Source organism: Electrona antarctica, assembly GCF_951216825.1.
Source record: "Electrona antarctica genome assembly, chromosome: 14".
Classification (NCBI taxonomy): Eukaryota; Metazoa; Chordata; class Actinopteri; order Myctophiformes; family Myctophidae; genus Electrona; species Electrona antarctica.
Genome location: NC_136795.1, coordinates 43,929,379 through 43,942,644, shown reverse-complemented (window position 1 = coordinate 43,942,644; position 13,266 = coordinate 43,929,379). Strand labels below are relative to the sequence as shown.

Here is a 13,266-nt window from a genome sequence, read left to right as displayed (position 1 = left end):
CAGGATCCGCCTCTATGAGGCATTGTAGTCCAAACAAACCCCCCGTCCACTTACATTGAGCTCAATTTCCCAGAAGCCCTAGCAGCCCAGATGCTGACTTGATTTCCGGTTTCGTCGTCATAACGGGACGGCCTCGTCATCAGGTCCCGGATAAATCCGCTGTTTCTTTTCAATTATTTTAAAACGGCAAATTAAACAAATGTCGGGTATAGCGTTTTACGTGCGGTAGAACACTGGATTAGACAATTGGCGGCCGTCAAACTGTTAAAAAGCGACTGTGCAAGTTTGCAGCACTGTGAGCTTGTACATCTGCTATTTTTGAATAGCCAATATATAAATGGTTAATGACTGTGGTTTAACCCATTTTGACCTGGGAACGATTCTAAAAATGTCTTCTACATCCTGACAGTTTTCTGAAAAAGCTATGTTTCTATGTCAGTCGTTCTTCAATTTTTCAAAAATAGCAGACCTACAAGCTCGTAGCGTGCCACTCGGTGGCGTGCTATGAGCTTGTAGATCTGCTATTTTTAAATAGCTAAAGCATAACATAATGCTAACACCAAAAGGGGTTCCCGCCCAAAATGGGTTAAAATTAAATCTCTATGGGAATAAAATGAACGAGCCCTATTGGCTTCAATTCCAAGAATGAATGTTTGCCATCTGGTTCTGACGAAGACTTTTTTTTTAAAGTCTTTTAGGCGTCTGTTCTCTCGGATTAGTTCCACCTCTCCTTGATTCGTTCGTTGTTTGGTCGGTTTGTTAAAACAAAACAATAATAATTAACAATGACATTGACGAATGGCGCTCCTCTCCAAAAGCTCTACTTGAGGTTACCAGAGTGCAAAAAAAACAAACGAAAAGAAAACTCGTCAAGTGTCGAAACACGATGCTCGCCACTAAGAGGTGTGTTCCTATAGCTTTTTTATTTTATTTTATTGTTTAACGATTGACGACATGCATGGTATAGAAAGGCACTGGCAGCTCAAGGAATGCTGGACTCAACATGGACGAGGATCAAATCAGACCGCAAGTTCACGGTTCAAGTATAAGAGCCGGGGGCATGGTGGCACAGTTGGTAGTGCTGTCGCCTCACAGCTAGAAGGTCCTGGGTTCGATTCCCGCTCGGGACGCTGTGGGTGCTGGCGGCGTGTTTCCTCCTCCGCGTCATCAGTGCCCAGGCGGGGTTGGCGAAAGGGCCTTTCTGTGTGGAGTTTGCATGTTCTCCCGTGTCCCCTAGGGTAGCTACCCTCACAACAAACATGCAGTAATCCTGGTCTCTAAACTGCCTCCCCCTGGCCAGCCGGGGCGCCTGATGGAGGGGAAAGGAACTGGTTGGAATAACGTGTTCCTTCCACGCGCTACGTTCATCCAGGGAAACTCCCCCCTGTCAGGTGTAAAGGAGCAACTTGGACACTCAGGCATGAAGGAAGCATGAGTTCAAGTCCGTTGCTCTCCCCATGTCTCCCATATATGGGGACTAGGTTGGCGGAGGGTGTGTAGAGCCCAGGATCACATTAGATAATTGACACAGGGGTGAAAAAATGGGTTACAAAATCGTGGGATAAAAATTATAGAAAGTAGAAAGTATAAGAGCCGGACACAGAGGAGACGAGGAGTGAGCACCAGAATGTGAACACAGTAGTAGAACATCCCGTGCGTGCGTGCGTGCGTGCGTGCGTGCGTGCGTGCACGCGTGCACGCGTGCGTGCGCATGTGTAATGTAATGTCTTGTAAGGCATTCAGACAAGCAGCCTGCAGCCTGAATGGCTGCGCTGCACCGCTGCACACTGCGGTGTGATTTGCGAGGTTTCATTGACAAACAGCACATTGCTGTCGATAGTTCAGCAGAGGACGGGGAGGCCACGCCTTTGTTATAGATGTGACTGTATGTCTTGTTGGTACGAAAGCTGTTAGGATTACACATTAGTGTCGCTAATATCTACCGAGTGGTAGCTTACCCGTCGCTATAGGCAACGCTTATTTCCGTTGTGGTCCGTCAATTAAAGGTGTAGTGAAATGAAAAATACGTTTTTCACACTTTTAGACTTTTAGACTTTTAGATATCCGTGGTCATCATATGGGCATACCTAACAATGGATGCAAAAACAAATCTAATTTTTGTGTGTGTCTATATCAAAAGTCCATACAAATATATGTTTTATTACTTCTTGAAAATGAAAACGTGCTGCGTGTCGAGGCCCACATCGATAAAAGCCAATAAAAATGAAGCTCACCCGTTTAATTCCCCATATCTCCGCATCCGTCCAGCACAGCTGCTACTGATTACAGAAATCCTCCGTTTTTATTCCCATTCAAGATAACATCCAGACAGTGTATTACTCGGTTTCAACTTAATCATCAGGCTAAAATATTTATCTGAAAACATTATAGGGTAGAAATAAGCCACATAACAGTAAACTGGTACAGCATGGCCGTCTATCTGACTTGTAAACAAACACACACCATGCGTACTGCGTATAGCATAGCTACCGTCCCTAACTACCGTCCCATCGCCTGAAGGGATGCGACGCTCTGATTGGTTCAGAAACTTCATAGCGGTGTTTCAACTTGAAACCGTCTGAAACTTCAAAATAAAATGTCCACCATTTCCGTTTCACTACGCCTTTAAATGTTTCCTCACCGTCTTGGGCTGCGTTTGTCTCTGAATTGTGGCTCAGTTTGAGGTAATTATTGAAATGTGGACTTGATGATTGATCACAACGGTCTGTGTTACAGTGCTAAAAGTCTGCCCTGTATTTACTAATGGACAGTACACATACTACAACATTACAGCCCTATTTAATGAGTTTGTTGCTCTCTGTTTTGTTAGCCCTGATGAAGACCGAATAGGTCGAAACATGTCGGTTGAATAACGTTTTCCTCCTTTTTAACCTTTAAGTGTGCCCGGATCTCCGCTTTGTTCTACAACATTACATTCACAAAATGTAATGTATGACATTAAAAAGACTGTGGTGTTTTAATGTCATACCAGGAGGTATAAACAGTGATTTGTTCCGTGGGTAAGGGGGCTGTGTGATTTAAACAGTGGTTCCCAAACTCTTTAGCTCAAGACCCAAAAGATAAATGATACGTTTAATTTAACTAGCCCTTACCCGTTGTGAGATATTGCCCCCTGGGGGTACTGCGCCCTGGGTGCGTTTTTAATTCACTAATACATTCATTATTAAGTTATAATTTGTTAAATTGGAAAAAGGGCTTCGTTAAGACCTCCATATTATTATGGTCAATGCCTGTGTGAAAAGTGGGAGCGATTGGTGCAGGCAGTGAGGAGCTATGGCGGTGTTTCAGACAGACATTGGCTTAATTATAGTATGACAGACATTGGCTTAATTATAGTATGATATGATATGATATAGGTTCACTTAAACAATTGTTTTCTAATTTATGGAATTTCTTTGATTTGTCTTTTATTTCTTCATGAAATTACTGAAATAAATAATTGAATTTGTTTCAAATGGGTCCCGACCCAGTGTTTGGTAACCTATAGTCAGCACTAGTCAGCACCACGGACGGCTCACAGTTCATGTGGTTCAGAACCACGGACAGCTCACAGTATATGTGTTTCAGAACCACGGACAGCTCACAGTATATGTGTTTCAGAACCACGGACAGCTCACAGTTCATGTGTTTCAGTACCACGGACAGCTCACAGTTCATGTGGTTCAGCACCATGGACAGCTCACAGTTCATGTGTTTCAGAACCACGGACAGCTCACAGTTCATGTGTTTCAGAACCACGGACAACTCACAGTTCATGTGTTTCAGAACCAAGGACAGCTCACAGTTCATGTGTTTCAGAACCACGGACAGCTCACAGTTCATGTGTTTCAGAACCACGGACAGCTCACAGTTCATGTGGTTCAGAACCACGGACAGAGCTCACCTGTCCAGCACCACTCGGCACCATGGACAGCTCCACTCTGCTCAGATCTAGCATTGCAACTAGGTTTGGGACGATTCACGTACCTCCCGATTCGATACGATTCGGTGCCGATTCAATTTATATTGTGATGCTTAATGATTTTGCAATTCGATTTGATATTGTGATTTTGACCCCATGCAAGTTATTTTGCATTGCTTTTTTTATACTAGTACATTTTAAAACAATTATAAACAATATAAACATTGAAAAGTTGAATCATCCACTTCAAATGCAGCCAGGTAACGTCTTACTGTCATGAAAAAATAAATGGAAATAATCAGAAATCGAACTTCACGATTCGATTTTTAAATTGTGGCATTAACACTAGCGCGTCGGAGCGGTCAGGCTGACCGATTTTGAAATTTTGAAGTGGATTTTCTTTGCCCATGAAGTCCTGAGAAAGTTCCCCTTGCATGACTTTTTCTAAATGTTCGATTCAAACCATCTCTGTTTTTTTTTTCATCTGAAACGTTTTGGAAATATGATTTTAGACATAATTCTACTAAAATGTCTGCTCTTTTGCGGTCCGTGGGACCGCTCTTAGAGCCCTCACCCTTTCTCCCCCACAAGCCGTGCTGTTCACACCTTCCTCCCGGCTGGAGACGGGCATTGTTCAAGCTAATGTGTCATTTGCATTCCAACCTACATGTGGAAGTCCACATGTAGGCAAACTTACATTACAAACTTACATAAACTAAATGTTGTTTTAGATGTTATATTTCTTATATGCGGTTTGCAGAAATAACGATGTCTGACTTTATTTCTCGAAACGGAAAAAGAAATATGTTGACTATACACACCATCTTTAGCATAATTATGTTGGAATAATAAAGTTTATAGCATTGTGACTATGTCGCGCATATTCATTTCATATATCAGCGCATCAAAAATATTTTTACTTTATTTTTCGGAGGGCACGCTAAACGAACAGTGTAAAAATGACATGAATCAATGACATGAATCATTCCAACGCGATAGACCTCCTTCCCTATAATGTATCCCCTCTATATAAAAATGACAATATATAACGCTAATGTCGTATTTATTTTATTGTCTCAATACAAAGATGGACAGTGTAATTGCTGCGCAAGGGTAATTAATTATAGTGACATGTGAGCGCTATATTGAATATATAGCGCTCAGATCGTCACTATAATTATAGTTTCTGAAATGAAAAAGAAAATATGGTGTGTTGACTGACTGGCGTATTGTTTCCACCTATATCTATTGAGCATAGCTAAATAAATACATGTTGACTATACACGCCATCTTTAGCATAATTATATGGGATAATAAAGTTTATAGCATTGTGACTGAGCTGTGCATGACATTTCCTGTTGGCTGTTTTCAATGAAATGACTTGTGTATAATATGAATAAATGCTACATCCTACATTTATTTTGTACCGTAGGCTATAGTTTTTGAACGAATATTACCATGTAGGCGAAAGAAGAGAAAGACAACATTTTGTGTGCCATCCAGATAAATGTACAGAAACTAATGCCATAGGATGTTTTCCTGATTTTATGTCACACCTTGCATGCTTTATATTGTTATATTGTGTAACACTAAGAAACAATAAACATTCTTGAATTAACACAAAGTATTCATGTCTGACTTTATTTCTCGAAACGGAAAAAGAAATATGGTGTGTGGTATTGTTTCCACCAAGCGCATAGCTCAATAGATATAAATACATGTTGACTATACACGCCATCTTTAGCATAATTATGTTATAATTTATGTTCATGGATCCAAGTAAACAGACATTGTTTTTTTTTACTACGGTACAAATTTGGTTGATTCAATACAGAAACGAGACGGTAAGATGCGCTGATATGAAATGCGCGACATAGGAACGTGGTATGGTACAGAAACTAGCTATAGCTAGCGCTATATTGAATATATAGCGCTCACATCGTCACTATAATTATAGTTTGGTAAACTGAAATGAAAAAGAAAATAACTTTTCTGCACGCGACCAGTGGAACTGATTTCCACGCATCACGGCTCTCTTTTTTCTCTCTCCCTCCCTCTCTCGTGGAGAGGGAGAAAATATCCAAGTAACTGACGGTGAGGTATGCGGAAGTGCATTTTAGATAACGCTGTAGCACTATTTGTGGCGGTGATGCGTCACATGACTTGATCTATCCTATGGTGTATATATAAACCGTGCTGCTGCTACGGATCTCTCTGCTGGCACAATAAATCAAATATATATAAATGACATCGATCATAGGCGGCGGCTAGGCCAGGCTTAGCCTTCCCAACAATTATGCTGGGTATTTTTAAAATATATATAGGCTAATATGTGGCTAGCCGGCCGCTCCCAAACTCCCAACTCCTTTGTCTGTAGCCTAAACTTTTCTGATTTGCACGCACGCACGCACAGCTGTCGCGCATATTCATTTCATATATCAGCGCATCAAAAATATGGTGAAATATGGTGTGTTGACTGACTGGCGTATTGTTTCCACCTATCTATTCAGCATAGCTAAATAAATACATGTTGAAAAATAACTTTGAGTTGTCCTGTCGAGTTGAAACGCTGCCTTGAATTAGTTGGAATGTGACATTTAGAAGACAATGGCAAGTCGTCAACCCCCCGCCACGGGGGGAGAGGTGTGAAGAGATGCAGGGAGAGAGTGGCCAATGGAATTGCACGAAAAACACCGGTCAGCCTGACCGTTAGCCGTCATAGTAGTAGTGATTTTAATTCAGACATGCTAGTGTTAAAAATTGCGATATTTGAGTGAATTTGAGTGAGGTTTTTTTGCCCACCCCTAATTGCAACCCACAGATAATCCAAGTCCAAGTTCTTCCACCACTATGGATTCTTCTGACTATACATACGTCATGTCCTAGAATCATCATAGAAGGGGGGAATAGGAGAAGGGGGTCAACGCCACGTGATTCTTTGCAAAAATGTGTGTCTCAAAGATATTATGATTATTGGCAGAATCGCAGAAAGTTTAGAATTTTTTGGCCGTCCCGTTTTCATTTTTCACTGCATCGGTGGTTGTTGCAATCACCTGCACTACAATACTACACCGTACGTTGGGCTATGACGAAATAAACCCACAAAATATATAAACGTGTAGGTTCCCTAATCCCTAATGCAATTCCAATGGTAAAGCTGTGTCGGTCTTCACTCCAGGAATGATTCGGCCACGCCCGGAAATACCTAGACACTCAGTACTCTCTGACCCTCTCCATTTTTCCTTGGCATCCCAGACCTAGACGCTCAGTACTCTCTGACCCTCTCCATTTCCCCTTGGCATCCCAGACCTAGACACTCAGTACTCTCTGACCCTCTCCATTTCTCCTTGGCATCCCAGACCTAGACGCTCAGTACTCTCTGACCCTCTCCATTTCTCCTTGGCATCCCAGACCTAGACGCTCAGTACTCTCTGACCCGAGCGCAGCGCGTCCGAGCCGCCATGTTCCCGGAGACCCTGGTGGAGGGGGAGGCGGCCCTGGCCGTCCAACCAGATCCCGACGTGCAGAGCAACGTGCAGCGATTGGCTGAGCCCTCGCAGCTGCTGAAGACGGCCATCGTGCACCTGATCAACTACCAGGACGACGCTGAGCTGGCCACCAGGGCCGTTCCCGAACTCACCAAGCTGCTGGCTGACGAGGACCAGGTACACACAGCTGTGTGTGTGTGTGTGTGTGGTGTGTGTGTGTGTGTGTGTGTGTGTGTGTGTGTGTGTGTGTGTGTGTGTGTGTGTGTGTGTGTGTGTGCGTGCGTGCATGTGTGTGCGCGCGTTATCTACAAATATTTGAGGGGCACTAGCCCCTCCTATGCACAGCTTTGTGTGTAGGATTGTTTGAGCACAGAATGTGTTTTTGATTTGATTGGCTGATGTATGATGATAAGAGCGCCCCCTCACTTCACACGAGAGTGATTTATTTCTTGTTTTTCAAAATAAATGAACACCCTGCTTGATCATACTACAGCGTCACACAAAACACGGAAAAAGTAGCAGATCCACAGGCTCGAAACGCGGCACAAGACAACACACTTTGAGCTTGTCGATCTGCTACGCTGGATGCTTTTGAATTTAAATCCTGAAAAGTGACAGTTTCGATATGAAGTCGATATCAATATAACTGTGATCCTGGGTTAGGGTTATATAGGGTTAGTCTGAAGGGGGCACAGTCGGTAGTGCTGTCGCCTCACAGCTAGAAGGTCCTGGGTTCGATTCCCACTGGGGACGCTGAAAGCGCTGGGGGCGTGTTCTCTCCTCCACGTCATCAGTGCCCATACCTGAGGCGGAGTTGGCGAAAGGGCCTTTCTGTGTGGAGTTTGCATGTTCTCCCCGTGTCCCCTAGGGTATGTACCCTCACAAAAAACATGCAGTAATCCTGGTCTCTAAAACAACCTCCCCCTGGCCAGCCGGGGCGCCTGATGGAGGGGAAAGGAACTGGTCAGAATAACCTGTTCCTTCCACGCGCTACTGGCCGGGGAAACCCCGTCCGTCCGTCCGTCCGTCCGTCAGGTGAAAAGAAGCAGCTTGGACTCCTCATGCATATAGAAGGAAGCATGAGGTCAGTCCGCTGCCCTCCCCAGGTTGGCAGAGGAAGTGTAGTGCCCATGATTACATTAGATAGTTGACACCGGGTGAAAAAATGGGTTGCAAAATCGTGGGATAAAAAAAAAAATAACAAAATAGTCTGACTGTCTCTCTACCTGTCTGTCTGTCTGTCTGTCTGTCTGTCTGTCTGTCTGTCTGATTAGTAATTTATCATTCTCTCAATGTATTTCCATCCATCTCTCTCTCTCCCCCTCCCTGACTCTGCCTCTCAACATCCATCCATCCATCTCTCTCTATCTTCCTCTCCCTCCATCCATCCATCCATCCATCCATCCATCCATCCATCCATCCATCCATCCATCTCCCTCCATCCATCCATCCATCCATCTCTCTCTATCTTCCTCTCCCTCCATCCATCCATCCATCCATCCATCCATCCATCCATCCATCCATCCATCCATCCATCCATCCATCCACCCACCCACCCATCCATCCATCCACCCACCCACCCACCCACCCACCCACCCACCCATCCATCCATCCACCCACCCACCCACCCACCCATCCTCCATCCATCCATCCATCCATCCATCCATCCACCCACCCACCCATCCATCCATCCATCCACCCACCCACCCACCCACCCACCCACCCATCCATCCACCCACCCACCCATCCATCCATCCATCCATCCATCCACCCATCCACCCATCCATCCATCCATCCACCCATCCACCCATCCATCCATCCATCCACCCACCCATCCATCCATCCACCCACCCACCCATCCATCCATCCATCCATCTCTCTCTATCTTCCTCTCCATCCACCCATCCATCCATCCATCCATCCACCCATCCATCCATCCATCCATCCATCCATCCATCCATCTCTATCTTCCTCTCCATCCATCCATCCATCCATCCATCCATCCATCCATCCATCCATCCATCTCCCTCCAGGTGGTGGTGAACAAGGCAGCCATGATCGTGAACCAGCTGACCAGGAAGGAGGCGAGCCGCCGTGTGATCATGCAGTCGCCCGCCATGGTGGCGGCGGTGGTGCGCGCCATGACCACGGCGGTGGACACGGAGACGGCTCGCTGCGCCGCCAGCATCCTCCACAGCCTGTCCCACCAGAGGGAAGGCCTGCTGGTCATCTTCAAGTCCGGAGGCATCCCCGCCCTGGTCCGCATGCTCAGGTACACTGTCTAGGACTACATATTTTACCCGCCCTGGTCAGCATGCTCAGGTACACTATAGCAGGGGGTTCTCAACGTTTTTGGCCGGGGACCCCCGGAAATGCTTTGGCAATGTCTCGGGACCCCTGCCCCGCCCCCTCCCGACACCTAATATAAATTGACTGCTACAATAACCTTAATAATAGACAATACACCATAAATAAATACTGAAACAGATATAATCATTAGGGAAGGTGTATGTATGCATGTACTATGTGTACTATATGTAAACTCTTCATTTCCATGTATTCTTTTCAGGGGTTTGAAAATAATTTGGGGACCCCCCAAAATAATTTGGTGACCCCTCCGAGGGGTCGCGACCCACGGGTTGAGAACCTGTGACATTCACCACCGGTCCGCGAGACATGTACCACCGGTACACGAGACATTCACCACCGGTCCGCGAGACATGTACCACCGGTACACGAGACATTCACCACCGGTCCGCGAGGAGGCAGAGAATTCAGTTTCTCACCTGTGAATATAACAGCATGAAGATGCCAATACCAAGGATTCGTCAGTGATGTCACGTCATGTCACTGTGGTTTACGAGCAGGATTAAGCTGCACTGCTACTTCTGTGTTGCATAAGCATAACAGTGACTTCACTTTCAAATCCTTGGCATCTTTATCGCAGCCTCAGTTTTGTTCACAAATTTGTGCTAAAGAAACACTAAACGGGATTCATTATTTCATGTCAACATTCAAGTACAACTATTAGCAGATGTAACCCAGGTAAAGTAATGCGTCCCTTTACAAGTTTTACTAAAGGGTCCCACCTGTCCAAAGTCATTTCTGAATCCTGATACCGAAAATAGCCGCTCTACAAGCTCACAGGGCATCACAATATGACACCATTTCCATCCATCCATCCATCTTCCACCGCTTATCCGTAGTCAGGTCGCGGGGGCAACAGCTCCACCAGAGAGCTCCAGATTTTTTAGATTAGTGATATAACACAAATATAAATAGCAGCCAGTCATTGACTGTCTGCCTGTCAACGTCGATGTCTTTGTCTTGGTACGATTGATGCACGACAAGCGCAATCCTCCCCTTCAAATAATATTGTAGAAGGCAAGGCCAATGACTGTCTTTAAAACAAGGAACATTTAACAGATCAATTAATTTAATGGAATCAATTCACAGGGCAAGTATTGCATATAATTCACTTGCTAATAATACAGTATTCACTATGACTCCCCCCCCTCCCCCCCCCCCCCCCCCCCAAGGCAATCCACTTGGTGAATTGATTGGGATTTAACCCATTTAGGCCTGAGGTCGATAAAAAAAAGGCTTCTAAATCCTAAAAGAATTCTGAAAAACCTATGTTTCTATGTCAGTGGTGCTCAACCTTTTTCATGTCAAGGACCCCCAGAATTATCTCTATTGGGCCACGGACCCCCATCTGAAAATATGTAGTTCCAGGGACCCCCCAGAAGCAAATATTTGAGTTAAAAATGTCCGCTCTGAAATATATTTAAAAAAAATAGCAGACCTACAAGCTCATAACGCGCCACTCGGTGGCACGCTATGAGCTTGTAGATCTGCTATTTTTCAATAGCTAAATTATAACATAATGTTTAAAACACCAAAGGGGGTTCCCGCCCAGAATGGGTTAAATTAACAAATTTCTTCCGCGCTGAAACGAGAAAAGAAGTTGAAATTGGAATTAAAAATGTTAAATTGAAAAACCCACACAGCCCATTGAATGGCTGCTCCTTTCTCCTCGATCGGGCACCCCGCTTATATGCGGCAGCTCAACCACACATGAATAATGTGGAGTTATTGAGGCTTTTTCTTTTCAGAGGCTTAGCGTTGGACGCACGGGGGTGCGTCCAACGTGATGAGCTGCAGCTGAAAGGAGTCTATTTCAGCAGAGAAGGCTGTCTGTCAGCTCGGCCATGTTGGGCTGCAGCATTGGGAGCTGTTTTGCCAGTTGGTTGGAAGAAGCAATCATAGTTTTGTTGCCACAATCTATAATGAAAAGGCCTGTGCTGTGTGTAAAGTTTGAATGTCCCATTTCACAAATGTTTTATTTTTTTCTTCTTTTTTTTGGGAAATAGACAATTGACTTTGTGCCTCGCTGTGAGCTTGTACATATCTGCTATTTATTTTTTAAATATTTTCAAAAATATTGAAAGCGTTTGAAAAATGTTGAATAATGTTTTTTATATAACGCAAATCTTCTCTTCTCGTGCAACACTTTTTCAGATGGGGGGGGTCGGTGGTCAAATTTATATCAATTTGTGGGTCCTTGGCATGAAAAAAGTCAGATTTAGAAGGCATTTGTAGAATCGGTCTCAACTCAAGTCTCAAGTTTTGAGTGGTGTAAACCACTCCTACAACTGGCTTTGTTAGTGCAGAAAAAATGAGCATGGTTGCTATGTTCACCCTGTTCATCCGGGTTTGAGTGGTGTAAACCACTCCTACAACTGGCTTTGTTAGTGCAGAAAAAATGAGCATGGTTGCTATGTTCACCCTGTTCATCCGGGTGTGATTTCATTAAGTCAGACATGATTTCATTACGTCAGACAGGTTATTATAAGACCTTACACCACTCAGTTCACACGGGTGTGATTTCTGTGTTTTAACTAAGCATTATGTTATACTTTAGCTATTGAAAAATAGCAGATCTACAAGCTCGATCTACGAGCTTGTAGGTCTGCTATTTTTTTTAAATCGTGTCTGCAAAGTCTTAACGTTTGGCACGGCGACTCCAGCGCCATCGAGTTGCGTCCCGGTTGTACATCAGGCAGAATGGTGAATCATCACCACCTTGTATACACCCCCCGTCACGTCCCGCCATGCGTCCGCACAGGCTCCTCCCATGCAATCACCCGTTTTATGGCTTGAGAGTGAATGCCTCGGTTAATTTATCAGCATGTGTTTCCAACTGTCTAATTGTGCTGTAGCTACCTGGGCTCAGGGCTAAGCGCACGTGGGCGCACGCATGCACACGCACACACACACACACACACACCAATGCCAGCAGAGAGTGACAGAGCTGGCTCAATGGTGCGTTAGTTATAAAGGACTTTGATTAAAGAAAGCAGCAGACCCAGCAAGTCTGGTACACGTAGCCTTTAGAGACTTACTGCTGCATCAGTCTCTTTGTGTGTGTGTGTGTGTGTGTGTGTGTGTGTGTGTGTGTGCGCGTGTGCGTGTGCGACTGCGCGTGCGTGTGCGCGCGTGTTCAATCAAGCACAGATTTAATTACCAAACGGGTCTCATCAGCTGTGTGGAAATCATGCCACAGTAGCGCTCGGTGTTGCTACAGTAGCACAACGACCAGACAGCACATGTGTACATGTAGCAGAGCCTGAACGCCAATTTAACAATTTAGGGCATTTAGCAGACGCTCAATCCACAGTGCAGCAAGCAAGAACAACACATGGTAATACATAAAACATGAAATATAGTCAAGAATCATGAGCAAGCTAAGAGCCTGACATCTGTCTAACAGTAGAATAGCTGTACAATTAAACTATGAGTATACACTATTGCTATGTCTACATACATTTCAATCTAAGTGACATAATTTGAGCC

The 13,266-nt window shown here is 44.6% G+C and overlaps 1 protein-coding gene across 1 annotated transcript in view; it reads left to right on the top strand.

Annotated features, from left to right (window-relative positions):
• Positions 1 to 13,266, top strand: part of jupb (junction plakoglobin b) — a 135,611-nt gene that overhangs the window by 68,866 nt on the left and 53,479 nt on the right. Inside the window, exons 5-6 of the mRNA XM_079519641.1 lie at positions 7,334 to 7,587; positions 9,444 to 9,682. Coding sequence (XP_079375767.1) covers positions 7,334 to 7,587; positions 9,444 to 9,682 — 493 coding nt within the window. The remainder of the gene's footprint in view (positions 1 to 7,333; positions 7,588 to 9,443; positions 9,683 to 13,266) is intronic.